This window comes from Falco cherrug, chromosome 7, assembly GCF_023634085.1.
Source record: "Falco cherrug isolate bFalChe1 chromosome 7, bFalChe1.pri, whole genome shotgun sequence".
In the NCBI taxonomy this organism is placed as follows: domain Eukaryota; kingdom Metazoa; phylum Chordata; class Aves; order Falconiformes; family Falconidae; genus Falco; species Falco cherrug.
Window position 1 is genome coordinate 7,505,822 of NC_073703.1, and position 27,474 is coordinate 7,533,295.

The 27,474-nt window shown below is 39.9% G+C and overlaps 1 protein-coding gene across 1 annotated transcript; it reads right to left on the reverse strand.

The window, feature by feature from the left end:
* Positions 1-3,045: 3,045 nt before the first annotated feature.
* On the reverse strand, positions 3,046-27,474 carry SYNM (synemin). Its single transcript, XM_055715887.1, has 4 exons — positions 26,590-27,474; positions 20,356-20,480; positions 11,821-11,894; positions 3,046-10,304 (listed from the first exon to the last, which is right to left on the reverse strand). Exons 1-4 carry the CDS (start codon positions 27,373-27,375, stop codon positions 6,703-6,705), a joined length of 4,587 nt encoding a protein of 1,528 aa, XP_055571862.1. The 5' UTR covers positions 27,376-27,474; the 3' UTR covers positions 3,046-6,702.

A 27,474-nucleotide genomic window follows, 5' to 3' on the forward strand; every position in this document is an offset into this window, starting at 1 on the left:
AAGTAATTTACAATAAAGATACTTTATTCCCAGTAATGTGATAGCAAATACAGTTATCTTAATCACACTTCTGTCTCAATACACAGCTCCAGAGGCAATGTTTTTATGAAAGCTGAGAAGTTTGATGAAATTAACCGTATCCTTATTTAGTTGGACTGTGATAGGGCTAACTGTATTACTCAGAGTAACAGTATTTTTCAATAAATCTGTATATACTAGTGGAAAATAGTTGTATTTGAGTTCTATCAGTTTGCTCCAGCGAGAGTCTAAGAAATGTATGTCGTTGAATTCTATGTTGTATTGCCTTCACTTACAAGTCTCATTTGGCACCCACAATGAAAAAAAAAGGACTGATAGCAATTCAAGGAACTGCTGACATTCAGAGTGAGTTTTTAATTAGATCTCTTCTTGGCTGAGCATCTTTTCGCATCTTGTTAGAATCTATGTTCCTTTCCACTTCTCAGACATATTTAGGCACAAGAGTCACATAAATGCCTGATGGAAAAGACAGATGAGTCAAACTGCTGGAAAGTTCCCAGGGCAGCAGTTCAGATCACTACCTCTTCAGACTTTTCCCTCCACTAAATGTCAGATGTGTCACTGATTTAACAGCCACTGCCTGAAGAGATGTGATTATGTGCCACCATCACTCCTCTTGATTAATCAAAGCAGCAAGTGAAAAATAAGAAGAGAATGTGTTCAGCTTCAGTTTTATTTCTAACTCGTAGGAAAAAAAAATCAGTAATTCTCTTAGTTAACTCCTCTGCTTAATTGATAATAGCAAATAGTGACAGAGGTGGTCCTACAGCATCTCATTGTTCTCACAGGACAATGCAACAACACTAACCGAAAGTAAAGCCAAAATAATGAGAAAAATCAACCAACTGAAAGCAGCAGATTCCAACTACAAAATTACAAAAAGAATTTGCCTTTTAAAAGAGTTGTACGAAATAGCTGGGTATCATGCAGGCATACATTCTCTGCAACACAAAATTAAAACGGCAAACAACGTTGACCGGACAATAAGCTATAACCTGCATCCCCCTGCCTGTTTTTCAGGGCCACAAAAAAAGCTGACAAAACAAAGATCAAGTAAGATAGACCAATACACTGAAACACCAACCCACCATGAGTCTCCTTCTGTTGTCCCCAAACACATTACTACCAGGGAACAAGGTCAGTATGACAAGCTTCTCATTCTTAACAAAGATGGATAGGAGAAAGGGAACAAATTGATTCATCATGAAGACGCAGTGTCCCTTTTGCATGAACTACTGAAAAAAAATTTAAAACCATTCCCTGAAGACTGATTGGTCACATAGATGAGTACAAGAATATAATTAATGTAGGTGAGCATAGTTCTTACGCTTGAGCATATTTCTTACATTGTGTTTTCAGAAGATGAGTCACTTTTTATTTCCTTTAGTAAACAAAAAAAACCCTGAAATTCAGTACAAAAGTAAAATAAAGATATAATTCAGGCAGCCATATCTGCTTGTGGATTACAAATCCACATAACTCCTCCTTATATACATCTAGATTTTAGTTTTATAGTCTATTCAAGGCAATTTCTTTACTGTAGAATGAATCACAAAAGTAAAAAGAAAGTAGAAATTTTAGCCTGTCAAAGCATTTTGGTTAAAGTATATTGCTTTTCCTATCCCATCGATAAAACCTGAAGCATATTCTACCTAGTAATAGTGTTCAGCATCTCTTAACTTTCTCATCTGAAAAAGGGTCTGTATTTGAACAAAAAGTAGGCCTGATTCCAGCTGTGAATTCCTGCCACACCAACTTCACATTGTGATTTGGAAATGAAAGCCAAAACTAATACCAGTGGTTTGTGATAACACAATAGCTGGAGATAACAGCTTTCAAAAGCCAGAGTTTTTCCTAGCTGAAGAAAAACTTCTTGTTTGATGGACATGTTGCTTGTTATTTTGCTCATATTTGGTTGCAGGGATACATCATGAAAAAAGTTTTACCTTTGGAACTCTTTGAATTTGGAGTATGAATAATTAATTTTAAGCACTCCTTTCTAGAATTTAACATTGAGACCCCCCCATATTTTCACTGCATCTTTGAATTGTTATCACAACTGACAAGTGTGTCAAAACCAGAAAACTGAAAAGAAATCTTAAACAGTGTATTGAACACCAACCCACCGTGAGTCCCATTCCTTACTATTCAGAGACAGGCTTCAAGTTTCAGAGAAATAAGATCTTCACCAGTCACAGTTTGAACAGAAATACTACTTAACTTAGTGGATATAGGCTGAAAATATGTTTTTCTGACAGAGGCTGCTAGATTTGCTGGAAATTATTCTGCTGATCTCAACCACCTTCAGAATATGCCATGATTTAGCCAGTAGCTTCAGTTACAGTTTTCCCCTGTTCTGCAAGAAATGGAAAACTATGTGTTTTTTCTCTAGCATATTATAAATGGATGATCTCTCTAGAAAAATCTCACTCTTTCATACAAAAAAGCTCATTACCACCCTGTTTCTTTAATCCAGAGAAAATCAGGTTAAAGGTTAAGATTTTCCTCATTACAGATCAAATACGTGGTTAAAGAGAGAAATTAACTTCACAGCATAGGTACCATTGGGGAAAAAAAATACCTTTTTCCATCAAAGGTCTAAACACGCATAAAATGGTCCTCTGCTAGAAAACTGTGTAAGTTAAGTCTTACCTTAGTCAAATCCCAGGATCCAAGGACAACTATGATGCTGGCAGCTCCAGGAGTTCCACCTTCTGTGTTGGTTTATACTCTGCCTCTCCCACTACCTGCTGTTGAACTCAAGAACCACTGCTTGTCCACCCATGTTGTGTGCAGTTGCAATAAAGAATATGCTGTATTTTGCCATCATTTCTATTATCAACATGAAAGAGCCTTTGCTGGAATGAAAAATTATGTTCATTCTTTGAACTGAAATTAACTCATCAGTCTGAGGCCTTAGGGCAAGGCATTTATAGACACAAAGTCATTTTTCTTGGATAATGCAGCCTTTAAAACATCAGATAGGAAGAAAGAGAAACATGTGCATTGATTCTGATTGTTTAATACTCAAGAGTGAAAAAGTGTAAAATCACAAAGCTTATACCACCACAAAAATGCAGTTTCATTGCAAATGACCAAAACACGAGCTGCCTGCAAAGTTTCACGCAGCTGACATCAGCAAACCCAGTTTCAACATTCTTACCGTCTTTTTAAACACTTGCTAGTCACAAACATCAGTCAATAGACTTCTATTCTCACACACCTTTCTTTATATTCTATGCTATATTTGCTTTCTAGACCAGTGGTTTACCCATTTGGAAAACAGTGCCCCACTTCTGATCTGTATCAGCATATAAATACATAGTTTTTACCCCCCCACCCCCCCACCCCAAATTACTAATGGTATTTTAAAAGCATTTTGTTTAATCCAAACTCAGCAGTAAAGTTCTTACTTCTATTTAATGAAAAGCATAATTTATATGAGTAAGCTTCAGAAGTGCATGCTGACTGCAGTTATATAGCCAATCCTTTCAGCCATAGGTTATAATACTTATGCAGAAAGTGATCATATAGGATCAGTCAATACATCAGACAGGTTATATTTGCTCTCACTAGTAACGCATGTACCTATGGCCTCAATTCTGCAAATGCAGCCATTAGGCCTGCAGGATGCAATTGTCCACCTAACTACATTTTGTTGCCTCAAGGTACTATTATCCAAAAGCTATCATGATGTCAAAGTGTCTCATGTTAACAAGAATAAAACAGAAAATGGGCTGCTTACACAAACATTTTTAAAACTTAAATCTTTTTTACATGAGATATCTTTGTGTTCACTGCCTGAAAGTATTCATGCAAAGGAACTGTGCATATCTTTAAATGCCATGCACATTTCCAATTCCCTACAATAAACTAACTTTCCAACAGTTAATTAAAATCCTGATCTAAAATAGAACTGAAGTACACAGAACAAATTTTCCCCTCCAGACAATCAAAACAGAAATATATCTTGGTATAACCTATTACATCTGACAGTGATGCATAAAGGAGTTTTTGAAGAGCTTAGTGAGAACAATACGATTTCCCACCCCACCTTCCTTCAATGCTAAGGCCGTCTCCATTTTATGATTCATTTGCTCCTTACTGGTTTATTCCTTCATCTGACATAATCCTCTGAGCAGGTGAAGATAAACATGAAACCGAGTGTTGGTATAGTTGTTCCTAAGGAGCATGTCACAAGGAGCATTCCACAAGGCATCAATAAATGGGTTTGACATTGTAAGTAGCTCTTCATTCATTAAAAAATACTTCTTTTGCAGATATTTCCATATCTGTTTTACAGAGAATGTTTAGTTTCAGCTCAGAATGAAACTTCAAAAAACTAACACTGGTGACATTTTTTTGAACTCCATTGCTTATTACAGACTTGACTTTTTTCTTTATGCAGTTATTTAATACGTCAAGTAAAGAATCTGACTGCTTGCTGTTAGGAATATATCTGGAAAATTCTGGTTTATACACAATTATTAAAATCACAGGGTCAGCTAAGGCAACAATAGTATAAGATGATATTAAAAGTATTACAGTTAATAACACCCCATTTATAAATGTAAGCACAACTTTTTTGAGCATATGTGAGAAATTCTGAAAAAATATTATCCATTACACAGTGAACAGTATGAATAAACTTAGCATACATGCCTTTAGTGCTTCTACACAACTCCCACTTCCTGTTCATTTTCTAGCTGTTGGTTACACTTCCAAGTTCAACAAATGATTTCACAGTACATGACTGAAAAATATCCAATCCCGAGTACACTGGTACTTGCACTTACACAAAATGAGGAAAACATACAGAAAATTCTGCAGTGCAGACAAACCTCATGAGTTAATCTTTGGAACATTAATAGCTTTGTACAGTTTCAAACTTAGTAACCAAGGCACACAATTAAACTGTCCCATATCTGAAACAGCATGCTATGTCAGTCAGCAAAGAGCTTCTCTTTTGCTTTGCATTTACATTCATATTATAAAGTAGCAGTTTTCAAAAATCCAGCTTCTGTTAATATTCAGGAATCTGAAAAGTGACTAGCCATGCCAGACTAAGATAGTTTAACTGGATCCTAATATGGATTTAACACACACAAAACTATGCTTACAACCACAGGAAGAAAAAAAAAAAAAAAGTATCTGAGTCAGCAACGACCGGACGCACAACACAGCCATCCGGATACAGGCATATTTCTGCTCTGCAGAAGTGGAGAGTGAGCAAGTGAATGTGCGTGTGTGTGCACGAAAAATAGCAGCTTCTCATTTGTGTATCTTATTTCTTGTATGTGTCCAGTATGGTATTTTCTTGCCCCTGTGACAAAAATATTTTGGCTGCTATTTTTGGTTCTGCTAGCACTGCACAGTTAGTACAGTTAATGGTGCTGGCTTCCGATCTGGACTTCGAAGGCACTGAATTATAATTATAAAGTTAAATTATGTCCTTCATTTAACCAATGTGCAATCCAAGTTAAATTAGCTTATTTTCAAATGATTTAAGTAGAAACTAGCTTTGGCCTGAGGAAAATATTACAACCCCAAAACAAGAAGAACAAATAAAATCTTATCTCAGGTTGGGTTTGCAGGGCTAGTAATTGAAAAAGGCATCTTCTCATTTGTAAACAAAGAAAGGATTATCTGGAAACTATTGACACACAATGATCATAAATGTCATCAATGCCATTTTTACAAGTTTTCTTCAAAACAGAACACATATTAATTTCACTGTGTTAAGAAATTAGGCATCGTGTAATAATGTTTGACACTTCACACTTACCTTTAACAATACCTAGTATCAAGGTAACCCATATACTGCAAAGTAAGTTGATGTTATTAGTGTACATAGCCACTGAAGCTATAAAGAATTCTTACTTCAGTGGAAATACTATCCAGCATATCTTTTAAATTTGTTTTCTTATGAAAGGTATTAAATGTACTACTGTCTAACCAGAAAAATCACTATTTCTCCTTAGGAATAGTGTGAGAAATTCTTGCTTCAGTGTTACCTCTGTCTTTTTTGCACTGCATTCTAGCTATACAAATTATATAATTTTTGTCAATTCTTGCTATGTTTAGTTTGATCCTACAGAATCATATTTATTTTATAGCTGTAATAACTGTATCTTAAAATGTTTTCATTAGGTATTCCATGTAAGTACACAGAAACAAAACTGAAAATTAGCTACTTACCACTCTTGTTAGTCTTATATTGTTATATTATATTGTTATATTTGTGGTTAGTAGCTTGAGGTTTAGATAGGATTGCAGAGTATTTTAGTAACCAAATACAATACAGTATTTAAAAAAATAATAGTAAAGTCCTATTCAAGAACACACATATTAATGGACCTGCTATAAACCAAACAAAAAATATAATCCTTTTAATTCCCCAATAGCAAATTCCTGTCTCTTTGAGTGGAAAAATCTGAAATTATTTGACACAGGTCTCTAAGCATGATTTCTCCCAAAAATAAAATCTCCAATAAAGAGTGTGCTGAATAGGTAGAGTCTTGGATTCAGTACTTCTCAGTCCACTGTTAATAATCTAAATACTTCGAGCTTTTCCCCATCCCTTTTTTCTCTTTAAAAAAAGAAAAAGGATGATCAAAAATATGTATAAACAAATCACTAAGTAGACTTCATTAAAAAGTCCCTTCAGAACCACTGTCCATCATTATCATCATCATCTTCCTCCTCATGGTCCAGATAGAGAAGAGCAACTTTCTTTTCATCAGAAATAACTGATCTTTGGTCTACCATTCTTTGCAACTGCACAGTTTTATCAAAAAATGATTTTTCCACTACCTTTTCACCATGATCTTGAGAAAAATTGGAGCGAACATAGCCTCCTCCTTCATTTTCTACAATCTGGTCACTTTCAACTACAGTCTGTGACTGACTAACAGAAGGGTCTTGCTTATTGGACATGAGTGTCGTTGCTTGCTGCTCTCCACTTTTTACTACAGATATTCCACCTATATTGGAAACATCCATTTGAAAAGTGAAAGATGTTTCCTTGGATCCTACTTTAATATGCTTTATAGACCTGCTGCTCTCAGACAACTCTTCTGTTTGTGAAAGACCTTCCAGCGTTTCAGAAATAGGTCTTGTAAAGATTATTTGCTCAGCATGAGTTTCTACAGGGCTTATTTTAACGTGCTCAGAGGTGGGTCCATGGTAGATGATTTCTTCAGCAGTCATAAACTCTTGGGGACCCAACTGAATGTGGCTGACTGAACTTTCTGTCTGTGCGAAGTCTCTAGTGTCACTGACCTCCACTTTACTGCAGACTGGTCCTTCAAAGATAACTTGCTCAGTATGAATCTCTTTTGGACCTAACCTGAAGTGCCTTACTGATCTGCTGACATCCACAGACCCTTCTGTCTGAGAAAGGTTACCCAAGCTATTGAGCTCCAGAGAGTCTGAAACAGGCCCTTCAAAAGAGACCTCCTCAGTTACTTGCCTTGTTCCTACTGTGACATGTCTTGTGGACCTGTTGAAGTCTGTTGAAAACTTCTGGGAAAGATTTCCAGAATCAGTCTCTTCTACAGTTGTAGTAATAGGGCCTGTATAAATTACTTCTTCTGTGGTTTGCATTTCTTTAGGACCCAGCTTAAAATGCTTCACAGATCGGCTAAACTCTGATGATCCTTCTGCCTGAACAAGATCTTCTGTAGCACTGAGCTCCAGGGTTTCAGAACCAGGCCCTTCATATGCAATCTGCTCAAATCTCTGAACTTCTGCTGGATGAACTTTAATATGCCTTATGGATTTGCTCTCATCAGTTGATTGTGATGAGCGAGAGACTTCTCCAAAATCTGCAGTTTCCAAAACCGAACCGCCATAAATAACTTTTTCAGTGGTATGATACCCTGTGCCACCACTCCTCCTTACTGTGGATGAGTTATAGATTTCTTGATCAGCCAAAGGAGTGTATTTATCACTGCAGGAAGAAACATCTACTTCTATATTGCTTCTACCATCAGCAGCTCTCCTGGAGCTCTCTTTTTTCAGGGAGTGCAATGTTGCCTTCTCCTTCTCACTTGCAATTACTTCATCAAGATCAGCTACATCGAATTCATCAGTATTAAGGGTCTGTGACAGATTGACTTCAGCAACAATTGTCACCAAGCCACCCTCCCCAGTTTGATCAACTTTTTTGATATCAAATTCTAAGCTACTAGAGTCAGCTTTAGTTTCTTTTGTTAATACAGACAGCTCCTCTTTGACACTTTCTGGGAGACTGCCCTCCAACTGCTCCAAAGCTTCCTTCAATTGATGTTTAGGGTCCTCTGTTTCCTTTGATAAAAGCCCTTTTATTGAAGTCTGAAATTCATGAGGAATTTTAATTTCTTTTTCAATAACAATGGATTCAACATGGGATGTTTCTTCAGGATGCTCTTTTAAAATATGTGCACTTGCTTCCTCCCCTACCACTTGATATGTTTCTTCTGGAGAGCTTACACCTTCATCTCTCTTAGTTTGTGTGCCTTGCAAAAATTCATCTTGCCAAGAATATTTAATAGTTGATTCTTCTTCTATATGAATTTGCCCATAGACTGAGTCATTATCTTTTTCATTAATAGGGTGATCATCAGGAACAGATACAAAATATTTTTGTTCAATAGGCGAGTCATCTTCCGCAGTTACTTCTTCCACATGAGTGAAACTCTCATGGCGTTTCTTCTTTTTAACATCTTCATATGTGAATGTTTCCTCCTCATCACCATAACGTCTCTCTCTCTCAGGGTATGTATCTTCCACTTCCTCTACTTCAAAAGGTGTTGAAAAATCAGTCCTTTCATCAGTAGCATAATCTAGTGGCTCCTCAACAATCTCTACATTAACAGATACATTCTTTCTGCCCTCATTTCCTTTCAGGCCATGATGTACTATATCTTCTATCTCCTCTTTGGAAGGAGTTCCCTCAACACCCTCTCGAACTACTTTTCTAACATCCTGGTTTGATAGACCCCCTACACCAGCTTCGTCAGAAATATCTATGTTTTCTTCAACTTGAGATTGCACTGTGATCTCAGTCTTTATTTTCCCATCATCTGGTTGTTTTTTCTTATTAAAATAGGTCACTTTTGTGTCTGTTGATATCTGTGAACTAGAAGGCTGTGTAAAACTTTTAAGAATGTCAGCAACAATGTTCTCTGCTATATTTTCAGTTGATAGAGTTCCCATTTTACGACTTCTGTCACTAATTCGCTCTTCATTTTTCAGGCTGGATTCTGCTTCTGAAATATTCACTTTGTGAATTTCAGCAGGCTTAGTTATATGGTCATCTATTTCTCTCCCTATGGAAGTTTTAAAACTTTGTAACCTTATTTCTTTATTACTCTGAGATTCTTTGCTGGGAGCAGGCATTTCAAGACTGATAGGTATCTCAATGACTTCTTTGCCTCTTGATTCCAAGGTCACATTTGTATCCTTCTTAGTTGATTCGCTTTTCCAAGTCCTTGAATTAGAAATATCACTCCTTGTTAATTTCTCGTTAATGGCTTCCTCGTGGATATATTTTTTCTGCTCAGTTTTCCTTCCAAAATCAACACTTCTTTCTTCTATAAAAGGTTTCTCATCTGTTTTCTTTATCTCCTCCTTTGTTTGTTTCTCTAGCTTATCCTTTTCTTTCAGCAGAGATTTTTTCTCTTCAGTTGGTTTGCTGCTGCCTCTTTTTTCTTTTAGCGTGGTCCGAGTTTCAGTTATGATTTCTTCATATTTAGATGGTTTAAAATTGGTATTTAGCTCATAAGCTGGAAATCTAGTGAAGCTTGGTTTTGTTCTTATATTTTCAGAAATCCCTGGCTTTGTGTTGGGCTTGTGGTCCTTGTCTGATTTTTCAGGATGTGCTGATTCTTTTGAAAAAGATACTGTGGATGAAGTTGTAACTTCAGTTTTCTTTCTTTCTGGAATCTTTTTCTGCTGCATTTCAGTGTTTTTCCAGCTACTGTAGGCTGGACTAAATGTTCTTAGTTCTTTGTGGTCTGTTATAATCCTTTCATCCTTCATAACAGTTGTTGAAGGGCGATATATTGAACCAAGTACATCTTTTCCAAAAGCTCTTCCACTAGCTGTTGTGTCTGATCCAGTCTGTGTTGATCGAGCTGAATAATGTGCAAAACCCCTAGTATTTCTCATGGGCATTCTATGTTTTGTATCAGTGATCCTGATAGCTGGTGAAGCTTTATTTCTATTTCTTTCTTGATAAGTAGAGTATGTATCAGTGTAGTTATATGAAGTGTTTATAATATCTGCAAAAAGAGCATAGGTAAAACATTAAAATAATGGCTTCTATTAAAATAATATAAAATAGAGGGCACAAACTAAGAAATTTTGTACTACATTTTTGAAAGAAACAATGGTTTCATTTTCAGTGGAGCTTTGTAAAGGCATTCCTGTAGGTTTTGCATGATAATTAATGTCTACGTATCAATTATATCAAAGCTGAAAGCGAAGCTTTTTACGAAGTTGGAAGTTCTTGCTAATTTTACCTGTTCGGAGCTACTGGGTATTATGGCACTTAAGAATTACACCTTTCGTATTTATATTAATGTTCACTTACATTTACAACTTCTTATTAAATATTGTATGTTAATAGCCTAGGCTTCTTTTTTTGCTTCATTAGTCCAAGTGGCCTGAAATTTCTCAGTTCCTATTAAGAATTTATGGCATACCTGCCACCACATACTGGAAATCAAAGACACAAATACAACTCTTTACAGCCACACAACACAACAAGGTACAACAAGGACGAGAGACAAAGAACCTTTTAGGCTATATCTATACAATTTAATAAAATGTACCAGGAGTCATTGTCTGGCTCTAAGACCAACCAGTACTGCACAACTCAAATCTCCTACTCCTAAAAAGCTAGACACATCTGCTTTGACTTTTCGTAGTGTTTCCTGGTCTGTGGTAACCACTGGTTATGCCTGAGCATCGTCTGCAGAAGTACTGACTAGTCCAGATTAACACTGTGCCAGGGACAGCGCTAAGAATTTAAAAGCATAGGCAATTCTATGTGAGTGTTTCAGCCGAGGCCCTAGTCTGTTTAATTTACTACTACACACACAGCCTTCAAATCTCTTCTGGGACTACTGTCTACGATAGTCTAGAATTTTAAGACCACAACTTATTAAACTCAGGAATATTACCAAAACTAATTCTGTTATTAATAACAATGGCCATAGCAGTCAGATTGAAGGTCCATCTTATCTAGTAACCTGTTTACAGTGACCAACAATAGGTACATAGGGAAGAGCATAAGAACAGGGCAAGTAAATAGTGATACTTCCCTGGTATACTCTCACAGCCTCCAGAGATTTGCAGCTCCTAAGATAGAAATGGTATCTTTATGTTTAGTAAGCCTTTGATTTTTCTTTCATTACTCTGCTAAAATTTCTCTGTAAACCCACATAAACTTTTCAACACTCACAATGCCTCATGATGATGAATTCCATGCTTTTAACTACATGTTTTGTTAAATGCCTCTTCCTTTATACTTAAAAACTTTCTTTCTTAAGACCTATGTGCATCCAAAAGTTCCTGCACTATTAGAGCCATGAAACATCCATCACTCCCTACTTACCTTCTCAAATCTTGATTTTATAAATTAGCTCATAGAGTAGCACTACATTGATTTAAAATAATAATACTCAAACCCAATTCAATATTCACTTTTCAATACACTAATAAGAAGCATTCTTCAGGAATATTATAAAAATAGTTTCCATTTATATTTAATTTCATTCAATATTAATTTTTTACCTTGAGGCAATTTCCGTGTATATAGATCTCTCTGTGTAATAATCCACTGGTTGCTCTCCCCTTCTAACAAAGCTCTGCAAAACAAACAAAAAGACATTCCATTAAAATATTGAGAAGAATAATCATCATGCTTAATATTTACAAGTCTTATAAACTGAAACTGTTATCCTGCAGCTGGGTCAGATCCTGAGTGTTTTTAACACCCCACATTTTTATTACTGGGAATGAGAAATCCTTAGCATCTTCCAGACTCTTAGTTTGCAGAGTCCAGTCCCTGCAAACAATGCAATAATCTTACAGCAGGTGACAGCCACAGTAATGGTATAATTTTAGATCCAGTCTTCCACATTAGCCAATATATTGTTCATGTCAGGAAGCAGTATCTACTGATTTCCACTATGGAATCGTACAAGCTAACAAGTTTTTTCCAGAATTATGATCTTATAAAAGAGTTATACAAACTCTGTTATATACAAACTTATACAGCCACATAAAAGTTAACAGAGATTCAGTAACACTTTTTCAAAGAAACACATGGAGATATTTTATAAAGAAAAGGCAAAAATAAAAAAAAGTATTTGCAAGCACTTAGTCAGCATCTTTCCAGCGGGTAATACAGTACTAAAGGTGTTGTTGCAGTATGACATGTGAGGGAACTCTTACAGCCAGGATTTGTAAGTTCTATCCTTTTGAAATGGAAATTGAAGGAAAGGATTACTTCTACTGTCAAACACTGGCTAGTGCTGGAAGAAACAACTTACAGTATTAAAGTAACTATTAGTTCCGATTCAATGGGAAATCAACACAACATATTTTACAACAAAGGACTAAGAAATTTGTTTGTGACAGAAACTGCTTGGTTTCTTTGAATGACATCTGTGCTTCTCCCCTCTGTTCCTCAGCCTTCCAGTCATTCTTTCTTTGTAGTGGCTCTCTAATAGCTTCTGTAGTTCCAGAAAGCCAGCATTTCCACAGGACTATTGTGGTCAAGGCTTCCTCTTGTCAACCAACCAAGGCATCATGTTAGCTCAGCAACAGTTGATCAGAATGGACTGGACACCAATTTGCTTACCGTTACATTATGGAAATTATATCACTAAAAGCAAATAGAAGAAGCAGGCAACAACTGTGGATAATCTGCTTCATAATTTTGTCTACTACCTATTTTTGGTGTGCTGATGCACAGAATGGAGACTTTGATTTGCCTCTTTATGCTGGTGACACAGTAGCTGTACTTGGAGACATCATACCCAGCTGATAGCTTGAGAACACTGGCTATCCTTCCTTCACGACAAACTTTGTTCCCTGTACAGCAAGCACGTACAAGGACCGCACTCACTCATGACCCATCTGACAGCAGCCACAGGCTTGTTCTGTTCCTGCATAAGATTACTACCCTACATTTTCTCCTTTCTACAATGGTGAAAGATACTCCAGAGATATGTTTTCCACAGAGATTAGCACCGCTGAGGGGCAAAATATTTTCAAGAGTAATTGCACTGCATTAAAAATATTCAAATAGGCACACAGCATACTTTTGTCCTCATGGGTGACAGGAAGGACTAGATGCATTCTCTAGAATTACTCGATTGCTCTAAAAAACCAAAACTGTTGGCTTCTCCCATATATCAAATACAGAAACTAGGTATTAGGGTGATCTTACTCAGTCCTAGAAGTTTTAGAGATGGTTATCCAGTAAGACTAAGTCTCAGAATTCCTGATAAATTCTCTGGAAATTTTTGTATGCTTTCCTTCCCTTCTGCTGTCTATATGTTTGTTCTGCCTGACATAAAACATGTTCAGCTTGCTTTTTTTAAAAAAAAAACAAACAACAAAACCAAAACTATTTGCCCCTTTTCTACTTTTGCAGGGCCACAAGCTATGTTATCCCACAAAAAAAGTGCTCAACTGCAGCATTCTGGTGCAACAGCCTAGAATTCTGTAGCAGGTTCTTTCAATATGCACTGGAATGCTGTAATCAGTACAGTAACTTTAGTGTTTTTATACTCACTTCTACTAGTGAGAAACCTGTTTCATCACTTCCAGTTTTGGAAATGCCAGATGTTTTGCACTGATAACATACAGCTGCAACATGAAAGTTGTCAAGAGTGAGGCTGGAAGATTATGATAGCCAAGGCTTCTGACTCCCTAAGAGGGGGAGCTGAAAGCAATTTAGGACTGTGTTATAAACACATTTGCTGGGCATTTCTGTCAAAATTAATAACAAATGCCACCTAAAAAGGGTGGCATTTTAAGTGTCACCTGTAGATTTCACACTTCACATGACTGATCACTTCGGACTTTTTATGCTTCTTTTGGTTTCTGACTGCCTCTAGATTCAGTAGAGCAATGCGACATCAAAATATCATTAATAAGGTTTTCTTGGCAATTATGGATTTGCCTAGATTCAGAAAAGCCAGGTTAGAATTACCCAACATATTTACAGGTTACTTTCCCCTTAAAACTGGCTCAGATGGACATCTTTATTTCTATTTTGTTAGTCAAAAAACCAAAGTGAACACAATTTATCTTTCTCTGTGTTAGGAGCAGCTTTACAGGAATTAGATGACTTGAAAATATACAGAGAATATTCCCAAGACCAAATATCTGATCTGATGCAGCTAGTGAGGGCCAAACAAATTGCTCCAATAGACACCCACTAGAGAAGCTGGTGGTGACATTGCAGAAACGTATCAGGGAGCTGGCAATGAAAGCGTTAACCATGATGAAGGAAACTAGGAATGTGGGTAGTTTGACTAAGGATTTCTGGCTGCTGTTAAAACAACAGTTGTTCGGTTGCTGCAGCAACCTATGAAGTCACTAAAAATAAGTTCCAAGAGGTAACTATATATGGCAAAGGGCAACAGCACACAGAAAAGCTGGATCTGAAATATTACTACTGAAAATGTGTTGTATTTGAAAACGAAAGGCAAAGCTTCATGAAACCTCTATAAAACCGGGCAGTGAGTCAGTGTTTTACTGTACACAGTTCATAATATGTATGTCCTCAAGCTTATCAGATAAGCAAGAAAATGTCAAACTGACTTTGGCTTAATAAACCAGCATGAGAAACTGTAGTGTACCGAGCACTGGCTTGGAAGCCAGCCAACTCTGGTTATGTTCCTCAGCTATGTTCCATAACCTCAATTTATAAAAGTAATTTTGCATCTCTGTTCCTTTGCATCCTTTCCTAATACTAGTAATTTAAAATATAACCTCTCTGTGGTGAGGATTGCTTTTAAACTTAAACTGCCTGAAGAATAGGGTGTTAATTGTAACTGTATGAACTCTGAAGTATTCACAGTAATAACAAAAAAAATTCCTCAGGCAGCACTCTTCTAAAAAACAACCATGCCAGCTACTTCCTGGAAATCAGATCCCAAGTGACATATATATACATTTTGTTAATATTTCATTTAAGTGTTGCCAGAAAATACTCCAGCTGCACCTTTACCTCACCTCATCTTTAATGTCATTTATCTAAAGTTAGCAGCAACATGCTAGTCAGCCTGCAGCCCAGCAGTGTGCTGGGCAACAACAGAAATAACTCTGTGAAAGCAGGTGGATGAGATAAACTGGTTGGACTGGGGAGAAGTTACAAAGAAAAAAGGATGCAGCGCAAATGTTATCATGGTCATTCACAACAGCAATGACTTAGTTTCAACTACAAACCCCCAAAATCTTTGATGGCGGCAGTTAGCCAGCAAGCCATAAAAACTCATCCTCTCTATCCTGTGTATTTGTAAGAAGTTGGAAAAAAAACCCCAAACTTTCCAGGAAGTGGAATGTAAGGACCATTTTTAGGGGTAAAGGCCACTTCACATCTTTTTTTCCATCACAGTATGGGAGAACAAGGATTGCATTAAGAACAGCAGGTAACTGACTGCATGTTAAACTCCCGGGGTGTAGAAAATTCAGAATGTTCTCAAAATAAAACAAATACAGGAATCAGATATACTGGATGGTACAAGTTGTAAACAGGGAATAACGAAACTAACTGAAAAAGCTGTGATGAGTAGCTGAGGAGGCCTTAATGCTGGTGATGATTTCTTGAGAGGAAAGCATGGAAAGGGTCAGAACAAGTGTTGATGGAGGAAACCAGCTGAAGGAGGATTGGAAAGTATGCCTGACAAGTGTATTAAGAGATCCTGACAATAACCCTGACAAAAAAAAAGGAAAGGGGTGGGGAGGGGAGGGAAGAGCTAAAAGAAAAAAAAAAAAAAAAAAAGCTTTGGTAGCCTCCATTGCTTCACAATGCACGGTAATAACCTAGACAGAACGTTTGCATGACACTAGGATTTCAAAGTAAAACTTTTTACGCTTAAACAACAACAAATTTTAGAGAGGGGAGAAAAACTACTTAACCTATAGTAGAGGCTCTGGGCAACCTCTACTATTTGCAGAGAAGCAGCTTCTGACAGCTGAGGAGAAAGGCTTGATAGTAATTCTGATCTTAGGCAGATTTTCTGTCTCTTTTTAAAATCAAGAGTGTTACACAGTGAATAATTCACCACTTCTCTCTAGAAATAAAATCTAAGCATAGTTTAAGTAGTTACAGTTTTGCAACTAAAAACTAAAACTGCAACACACTTGATAAATATTTACTTCAACACTGGTGAAGAAGTATTGGGAACGAAGATTCCCATGAGGTATAACTTCATAAAGCCACATATATTTCCCTTCCTGAGTGAGCTTCAGCTCCCAGGGCAGGAAGGGTGAGCAGAATCAGAGAGGAAGTACACTTGATCCTTGGGAAAGGGCGTTCTCTGCCACAATAACCCTTCTTGCCAGTCCAGGAGCAATGTTGACTAACGGAAAGAACTGACTTAAAAACAGGATCTGTGGGAATTGTAAAATCAAGAGAAAATGGTGGGAGAAAATGGTGGCTCCAAGAAGTAAAACAGATACCACACCCTTAACCTATAATGCCAGGAGGAGAGGAGGTACCAAGGCCCTCATGGAAACTTCAGGATGTTGAACTAAGTGTGACTAGGTGCCTTTCATTTCCAATATACATAAGCAAGGATATAGGCCAGCATCCTTTCTGAAAACAAACTGAAGCTGGCTTCACATGCCCTGGCTGTAGCAGATAAAAATATCTGGGAGAGGAACAAGACTTGAAAAAGTACATTGAGGAGCAGTCCAGAATTCCCCTACTAGACAGCTTACTAACTGGATCCGTACTGATTCCCTCCCACAGCAGTGCTGATAAAGGCATACAGTAGGGAAGGCATTATTTTCTTAAGTGAAGGGAGAGTAAGAAGAAGAGTAGGTAAAACCGCATAAATGTAAAAACACAAAACAATCACTTTTCAGCTTCTGATATTTTAAATGAATTTTGTTTACAGGGATTAGATAGCATGTTTTCTGATCTGTAGCAAGGCCCATTTCTCCATTTTTATCTGTAGACCTTTTTCAGTAGGTAGGTGCTCATTTGTCCACAGAAGTCTGCCTTGCCAATGCCATCAGTGATACAAGTTGCATTCACTGCAATCGGATAAGAAACCCTACAGGTTAAGGGGCTTCTTAACTGGACAACAAACACATGCTGCAGGTGATAATGAATTGTTCTCCTTTCATTAGTGAGGGCAGGGAATCCAGTGATACAACCTCTGGTGAATTTCCAGAATTTAATGGGCTTACAAGGTTTTACAGAGCAGAAGCACTGATGGTTCACTTGTTGACTGAGAGCGTGTCCCAACAACAAAATATCTGGGCATTATCATTCCTACTGCTGGATGAATACTAATCATTGAAACAATTCTGTTACTGTGAAAGCGCTAATCCCATTTTGCAGATGAATAAACTGAGGGAGAATGTTTAAGTGACAGCAGTAAAAGTCAACATCAGAGCTAGGATTAAACTTAGAAGAATCATAGGTTTTAGCAAAATTAACAGAATTAACACGCAGATGTAAGGATCACAACTCTACCATTTCCAGTTTCTCTTCTACTAGTAATGCTCCAGAACTACTGGCTTTCCAAGGATCACAGGGATCCCACTCTGCCAACAAACATCCAGGTACTGTTGCTCTCTAGCTGACTACAAATTACTTGTTCCACATACTGCCTAAGATTTCATCTCATCCTCGGTCTGTACCTCATAGCACACAATACTCAGGGCATCTTGAACAGACCGTTTAATGGACTACAGACATTCTTGGCTCACTAATTTGTTTCAAGCTTCTTATACTTTCAGTTAAGTTAGGCAACTACAATTAAATTTCATATTTATCAGTGGACTGCTTTAGTCTACACATTTCACCCATAATTCAGCTGCTGCCATCTTTATCCAGACCTAGATCCTTACTGGTTCATAGCAATGTTACACATTCGGTACACAACATTAACGCTTTAGGACACAGAAGCATATATCATATATAACTGTTAATACCACTGTCAGTTTACACAGACTGAATATGAATAACGCACATAATATAGACAAGCTAATGACTGAGGCATACTCCTTAAAAAGAATACAAAAGTAGGCTGACATTAAATTTTTGCAAATTATTACTTTGCTCAATAAGAATTGCACTTCTCTGTATTTGAAGATAAGTGTCTCCATGAAATGTAATGAAAATATTTTGCTAGTTATAGAAAAAAACCCATGATCTTTATAATAAGGTAGCATCTTCCTCCAGTTCATAGGCTCTAGTTAGTTTGGTTTTTTTTCCTTCCTAATCACTTTTATGTCACATGTGAACTGATACATCATGATTCTCCAGACAGGAGAGTTACTCTGGCTTTTCAACTCCACAGCTACTAAGTGGCTGGAGAGATAAACAGTACTGAAGATTCATTAGCAGAGAAGTTTGCTGGTATCTCACACTTGATCCAAACATGTTTCCGTAACAAACCAAGGATGGAGAAAGCTAGGATTTAATCAGACTTTTCTGTTATCTTCCCACTATCCTATAACTGAAACAAGAATGGGGAACTCACTACTTCAGACAATAATCAACATATTCAAACAATGACATGTGCCGTATAAGTTGACAGATGGCAACTATACTACCTCATGTTTTATTAATTGCAATTGAGGGATACTGGCTCCTCAGCTTGTAATCAAATATTGCATCAACAATTCAGATCAATTTGATATCAACTTGATCAGAACTAAGAAGGGTTTTTACATATCACTATATTTGTACAAAGTTAATAGGATTCCTATCAATTTTATTGGCTTGTTCAACATGTTCTTCTGAGGACAGAGGAGTAGAATGAATTACTACCAGAGACAGTTTTGCCTAGGTGATCTAATTTCAGTCACTTCTGCCCACTGCTAATTCTTATCAGCGTTACTAATGAGTAAGAGTATTTTGCTATTCTTACAGTTTTCCCAGAGATCTCAGGCAACTCCACATCTTTCAGCAGCCTTCTGAAGGGGTGTTATCCTCCTTTCACAGACAGCACAGTCAAGCACAGAATGGCATGGTGACCCATGTCACAGAACAAGCCAACAGCAAGGTAATAACTGTCACGAGGGGCCCATTTGCATCATGTAACCAACCACAATAGAATCGTAGAATCATTTAGGTTGGAAAAGACCGTTGAGATCATCAAGTCCAACCATTAATCCAGGACTGCCAAGTCCACCACTAAACCACACCCCTCCCTGGGCAGCCTGTTCCAATGCTTGACCACCCTTTCAGTGAAGAAATTTTCCCCAATATCCAATCTAAAACTCCCCTGGTTTATTTCTTCTGGCCATTTCTCCTGTCCTGTCACTTGTTACCTGGGAGAAGAGACTGACCCCCACCTGCCTACAGCCCCTGTCAGGTAGTTGTAGGGAGCGATAAGGTCTCCCCTGAGTCTCCTCCTCTCCAGACTAAACACCCCCAGTTCCCTCAGCTGCTTCCAGACCCTTCACCGGCCTCATTGCCCTTCTCTGGGCACGCCTCAGCATTTCAATGTCCCTCTTGCAGTGAGGGACCCAAAACTGAACACAGGATTCGAGGTGCAGCCTCACCAGTGCCAAGTACAGGGGGACAGTCACTGCCCTGGTCTTGCGGGCCACACTGCTTTGGATACAAGCCAGGATGCCCTTGGCCGTCTTGGCCACCTGGGCACCCTGCTGGCTCGTGTTCAGCCAGTCATCAATCAGTACCCTCAGGTCCTTCTCCAGCAGGCAGCTTTCTAGCCGCTCCTCCCCAAGCCTGTAGCACTGCATGGGGTTACTGTGACCCAAGTGCAGGACCAGGCACTGAGCCTCGTTGAACCTCACACAACCAGCCTCAGCCCATCGATCCAGCCTGCCCAGACCCCTCTGCAGAGCCTTCCTCCCTGCCCTTGAGCAGGTCAACACTCCCACCCAGCTTGGTGTTCTCTGCAACTTACTGAGCGTACACTCGATCCTCTCATCCAGATAGTTGCTAAAGATATTGAATACATACAAGGAGTCTTGATCTGAGACTCTACAAGTAACTGTCTGTATTTTATATGCTGGAAAGAGGATGAATCGGGCTCCCCTATCTATAAAAAGGGATTTAAATTCTCCTCCGATTAGACAACTGAGTGTGATTGCATTTCTTACCTGTAGGTTTCAATTTCAAGGATGAGGCCTGCTTTCACCTGCAGCAATTCTTGATAGTCCTTCAGGTAATCTGTGATCGACTTGGTCAGGAACTGCTTTTCTTCTTCAAGAGTGTCGATTATCCTCTAAACAAAAATACTGATTTTTAGTTTAGAACTAACATTAGATTCTATACACTTAAATGCTTAATAATCTAAAACTTTTAATTAAAAAAATCATCTGAGAGAACAATAAATCAGTGTGTCCCATTACTTCAAAAACGAGAATAAATCAGCTCTATGACCTCCCCCATATACTATCTAAAAGGGACTGTTACTGAAGCAGAGTTTTAGGCTAAGATTTCATTTTATGCCTTACTAAGCTAGTTAACTTTTGCGTAGGGCACCTGAATGGGTTTTACTGAGATATTTATCAAGTATACATAACAAGTAAAATAAGCTCCTTTATAAACATGATTCATTTTGTCATTTTAAGAGCGTAGATGCACATGCTTAAATCATACTTGAGATCAGGAATTTCAGCGATTGCTTTGCTATGAGAACCTGGCCTATTTCTCTCCATCAGTATTTTCAGTTCTATAGACATGGGGGTCCAAATCAGTTTTTGGATTCTAGCGTCTGGAGATATTCATAGTGTCTAGAAGGCAAAGGATAAACCTCCAGCAGTTCCTTCAAGCCAAGTTTTCTACAATATTTGGACACCTGCTTCGTAGCCCATGCAGCATTGTCCTAACTGTTACTCAGAAGATTGCTCATTTTCATCTTGATTACTAAATATAACTTTGTTCCTCCATAGCTCTGTGTGTGTATGGGAAGAGTGCCGTTTATATGGCACCCACAGGTAACTTGAGAGCGGCAGCACTGATAAGATTGTAGGAAGGCCTGCCCACCTTTCTTTAACAAGTTTTGGAAATGGAGAAAGGGACTGATGAGCAGAAAAATAGCCAAGTCCAAAATGAACTAAATTTGTACATACTCCGAAATGCTTAATGGAAGATTAGATGCTGAATAACTGTATGCAACAGAAAAAGCAATGAAGACTTCCCAACAGAACATCAAGATCTGATTTAGACCAAGACAGCAGTCTCACACTCTTGAAATGAACATTGCAGAAAGCAAATGCTTTAATCCCTGGTGTTACCTCTCACATGAGGGGCAAACTTCCATCTTCTGGGAAATAAACCCTCCCCTGACAACTGAGAGGAACTTGTTCAGTACAGGCTCAGAACTACAAGTATCAGGATTAGTTATTAAGCGTGGTTCGCTTTCTCGCTGTGGATAGAATCTACTAATGCAGATCAATCCTCCTCAGCCAGCAGATGGATGCTAACTGAAATGCTATAGATCACATTTTGCTCTGGGAACTGAGAATACAAAAATTAAATCTCAACAAACGCCTGATTCTATTTTGTCCACATCACTCTGCACTTTGAAAGGACACCGAACTGTCATTTACAGAGCAAAATCTTATACACACATACAACACTGGACAGGAATTCATGACAGCATATTTTAGATTGCATTGTAACAAACGCTTTGCAATACAAACTGGAAAATCAAGACACTAATAGTGGACTTCTAAAAAAGTCAAAATACATCATTTATATGCAGTAAGTGTTCAAGTTGACAGTATGGGCAAGAGCATAAAAATCAAGATACAGCAGGGGACTCCCCAGATTGGATAATGCCAGTATGATATCCTAGGCAGAAGTAAGATTTAAGAACTAAGAACACAAAATGCTGGCATTTCAAACACTCATAGTTGGGGCTTTTTTTTTTTAGGTAAAAGTAAGAAGAAAACTTTATTAAGGAAGCTGCCTGTATCTTCATATACATGTGGGTATATCTGTCTATATAACACACGTTAATCTATTTCTTCATTTGCAACTGTTGTTAAATGTTTACATTGATGTTTTCTTTGACATTAAAAACCTTGCCTACAGTCTTCGGTGTACCTAAGACTCCTTTTTTATGACAGAAGACAAATCACATCTGTATATCTGAAAAAGCCATCCAACAGCCTCATCCAGACTGCAGCAGAGGTAACATCCTGTATGGTCATGCACAGTGACAAGCAGAACCACTGACCTTTAGTGGCTTTGAGGCAACAATCCTCTTCAAGAACTACCACAAAGCAAAATCCCAAGATGAGAAGGGAAGAAAAGCACCAGGCTCTGTTTTTATAAGAAAAGGCTATCAAGCAAGAATGGGCAGGGTGTTGACAGAACCAGAGGAGTCAGCAAAAGGAGCAAAAGACAAGACTGAATCTCTACGGGACCAACCCCTGAAGGTGGTAAGAGCTCCAATACAAAACATGAAGTGATTCAGGTACTTTTTGCCTCCTCAATTAAACATAAAAGACTAAACTACACATGTGCATGCTTATGTTAAAAAGAGCTTCACAGTGCACAGGCCTTGCACTATGTCCCAGAAGAATCTGTACACTTGGGACTACAGCCTGCAGAGCTCTGAAAGACTGGTGATATTCACACCTACCTAAAGACACACAAGCTTCAATACCTCACCCCCAAGTTCTGTAGTCTGGATTTGAAAAACTACCTAGATTCTACCCACTGGATTGGGAGAGCACTCAGGATCCAAAAGTTTTGAGGTAATGATTGCCATAAGGGGCTACATAACTCAGTCAGCTGTGTCACAGTTACAGAGGAATTCATTCCAACAGGGGCAGATATTGTATAGACTCAATGGCAGACAGCCAGTTGTCTAGCCCTCCAGTCACTGATGCTTAAACATAATGTGGAGGACAATCGGTCTTAAGTCCATGTGGAGGACAATCGGTCTTAAGTCCTGCTTCCAGGCATGCCAAAAAGTACCTAAACCACTCCGGCAAATTTCAGGAGACTGCAAGCTGACAAACTTGCATTTTGCAAAAAGTAACCTGTACTGTTACAGCTGTGTTTGCTTCACACACAGCTTTCTTGGAAAGGTTTGTTTCTCAAGCCCATCAATCCCATGTCCCCCCAAATCCCAGTGATGTCCTGCTAGAACTAAGTAACTGCACAGAAGTAATTTTCTCATCCTCCAGATGTTCCTTTCCAGGCAGCAGAGGGAAATTTTAGAAGGACAGTAGGGGGAAAAGAATTTACTTGGGTTGTCCAAGCAGCACCTACTCAGGGAATAAAGAGAGGATTCCAGGCTCCAGTCCTTTCCATCTGGTACTATTTACCGATCCCAAAGCGCATTCTGTGGCTCAGCAGGGGAGGAACTGACACTCCCCACTTAGCTGGCTAGAAACTGGTACACCAAAAAATGCACATGACATAGTGATACTATATGTTCACTGACAAGATGTTTTCTTCTTCTCTGGAGCTGACAACACTGACACAGGAACCGATCCTAAACCCACCGCATTAGTGAAAAACATCTACCTCATTTCAAAGCAGCAGGATGAGCCATGGCCATTTTTACATCCAAAAAATACAGAGCTTTCTCAAATCACTGAGAGTTTTTGCTAAAGTATTGTCACAGCACATAGCTAAAATTATGCAAGTAAGAGACTTACTGAGTTCATCCCTTTAGCACCCAGGCGCAGCAAAAATTTTCCAAACAATGTATGATTTACAGCTTGCCTGGTTCAGCTAAACTGTAACTCCAAATACATATTTCTATTTAACATAGCTGAAAGCTTTAGTGAGGGTAAGGACAGTGCAGGAGGGAAAGATGGACATATAAGGCGACTGGATGATATATGGAAAATATGAATAAATCTCATTGTCATTGCAGCTGCAACAAACAATAATCACTTGACTTAAATCTGTACATACAGATTATTTTTATGTGACACTTCACAATAAATTAGCATGGAATAGATACCTTTTAAAAAGGAGTAGTTTAAAATCCATGCTGAACATACTTTAACCAATAAAAGAAATAGAGGGAGGAAAAAAAGATGTTTATCACATGAACAAAACCTGGAACAGCTGCTTCTACACATTCTGTAATTTGTCTTCCTGGATGTGAGCAAAAGATATTTCTCATATGCAGTAGGCTGGCTACTGGAAAAGGCCTTTCTCATTAGAAACCAAACATTTTAAATATGAAATTGTTCAGAAGTTATAAACCTTATGATATAATTTTCACCAGAATGTAAATATTATCTAGATAAGACAGTTCACATGTTTTCAGGTTGGCTATCAAAGCACTTCTTCCTTCTTGTATTACCAAGATTTGAAGCTCTTGTTGCTGTGAAATGCAAAGCATGCCAAAAGCTCATGAGAGTAAACCAGAAGTTTGTTATGTTGGTATCAATATAACATTATTTTTGAATATTGAATCAGGGCAATTCAAAGGCATGCATTGATTTTTATTATCTGACTTCTACAACGGGTTGGTCTGCCTCCACTTGCTCTTCTGAATAAAATTCTTTAATAATACAACCGGTTGCGGAGACAACACAGTGGTATGAAAACACATTGCTGAGTTGAAAGAGTTAGATATATGAACACACATATTCTAACCAGCTTTGGAAGAAAAACTTGTAGCATGGATAGTGAACTATACAAAATGCTCTTATTAAAATAACACCATATTTAAAGGTTTTTAATTTGGGCAATGATGATGGAAAAATCATTGACATTATAAATCCCTAACAAATACAGACAGCAAGGAGGATGTAGTTTGGAAATCAAAGTAACTTTAAATATTGGTAGGTTTACGTACATTCATATAAACTCATACACCTTAAAAAGCAGAGGAAAAAAAAAGAGGTTCTTTTTCTTCTTTACATTTTCACCTGGCTTTGACTGACAGATTTAATTAGTGAGAGCTTTACATACAACATCTTCTTGTAAAGCTTTGGAAACATTTACATACATGACTTGAAGAATGAATTGTCCTGTCCAAAAGTGGAAAAGAAAAATTTAAAAGTTAAAAGCCTGATTACTTCTTACATACCTAATCTGCCTCAGTTCACATCATCTGCAAACTATGCAACTTGCAAACAATCTAGCAACATACGAAAACCAGACACATATACAGCAACAGGTCCCAGTCCTTTCCCAGTTGCCAGCATCTCCATAATCTACCGTGGCTGTTGGACACAATGTTATCATTAGCACACGGGGTTCAAGCAAACACCGAGCTGCAGCAGAGTGTTAATAAAAGGTCTAACAATGAACAAAAGAGATGTTGCCCTCAGGAAACTGATCGATGGTCTGGATGATCTAATATGAGCTCTCCACTCTAAATCTGATTAACAGTATTTTGCTGTTCCAGCAGTTTCATAAGGTGATTATACATTGTTGTATCAAACGTTATTCTGTCAGCAAACAAGTTCTCAGCTACAGAAGCTCTAACTCTCTGTTTATCACCACCAAACATCCACCTTGAACAGATTCCATCAATGAAGTTTTATTTCAAAAGATTCCCACTTGTTCACTGCCTGCAGCACAGTAATGAGTCTTCCTGCCTTTAAACAACTACAAGTTTTCTTTGCGCTGGGGCCCACAAGCTTTTCTCTAGGTTCAAGGCACACGAGAGCATATGCAAAGCAGGAAGAAAATTTAGATCATTTCTCTGATCTCAACAGGTCAACCTTGGGCCTCAAGCTAAAGGGGAAGCTTCGCATCCCACCACACAGGGACTCGGTTCATCCGCTCCCAGGAACTGCTCCATGTCCCATGTGCTCATGCCAAGCCAGGCAGGGGCCCTGGCAAGCCCACACGCCAGCTCCATGCTTTTGGGTACTTGCCAGGGGCAGGTTGGGAATGGAGCACCTGTCACCAGGAGGATGTCCTCAGGGTCACTGTCTCCATTTCCATCCCCACCCTTCGCAGCCAGTTCTCCCCAGACAGAGCAGTGGGTCTCAGAGGGACTCCCCGCTCCATCCAGAGGGCTCAGCAGCAGCAAGTGCTTGCTGGGCCACCTCCTCTCGCAGCCTGGTGGGGGTCCTACTGCGGGGCACCAAAGGGGGGGAGCCCTGGCCCTGGCCGCCACAGGGAGCCCGCAGGGGGGTTAGGCACATGCCGCAGCAGGGGGGCGGGAGGGAGGGGAGCTCGTTCATGGGAGCGGAGCGCCAGGGTCAGGGGAGGTGGGCGCGCATCCCACCCTGGGCCAGGACTGAAGGGGAAAAGCCAGCGGGGGGGGGGAGGTCTCATACGAGCACCAAAGGAAGCGGCACGGCTAGAGAGTGCTGGCGGCGGGGGCTCGGAGAGGCCCGGCACCGCGGGGACAGGGGCCGGGGACCTGCCCGACGCGGCGGGGCACTGCCACGCACCTGGTACTCCTCCACCTCGGCGCCGTGGCGGTCCTGCAAGGCGAGCAGCTCCTGCTCCAGCCGCTCCCGGAGCCCGCACAGCTCCCGGCCCTGGCGGTGGAGGTCCTCCAGGTGCTGGCGGCACTGCCGGCTCTCGGCCCGCAGAAGCTCCAGGTCCTCCCGGCTCCGCTGCGCCTCCTGCTCCTGCAGCACCTGGATCTGCTCCTGGTAGCGCAGCAGGGTCTCCCGGCAGCTCTGGCTGAGCAGCATCTCATAGGTCTCCTCCAGCTCCTCCAGGCTCAGCCCGGCCAAGGGCGGCGGCAAGGCGGCCAGGCTGATGCGCAGCTCCCGCATCTCCGCGGCCTCCCGCCGCTGCCGTTCCGCCAGGTGCCCGTGCTCGGCCCGCAGCTGCAGCAGCAGCTCCTCCAGGGCGACGCACTCGCCCCGCAGCCGCTCCAGCAGCTCCCGCTGCCCGGCCAGCTCGGGCTGCAGGCGGCGCCGCATCGCCAGCACCTCGGCGCCCAGCAGCTGCAGCTGCTCCAGCTCCCGCCGCAGCCCGTCCCGCTCCAGCTCCGCTTCCAGCTTCGCCCGACTCAGCTCCTCCAGCTGCATCCGCAGCCAGGCCAGCTCCTGCTCGGGCACCCGGAGCCCGATCAGCTCCTGCTCCCGCAGCTCCGCCAGCTCCCGCGCCAGAAAGCGGTTCTCCTCCTCCAGCTCCCGCACGCGGGACACGAAGACCCGCAGCCGGGAGTTCAGCTCCTGCAGTTCCCTCTTCTCGTCCCATCCCGCTTCCCAGCGCCGCCACATCGTGTCCGGGGTGGGGGTCGGGGCCGCGGTGGCCCCTCCGCTGACGGCTCCGCGCAGCTGCCGCCTCGCGCGGGCTCTGCGCGCCCGTCCCGCCGCCCG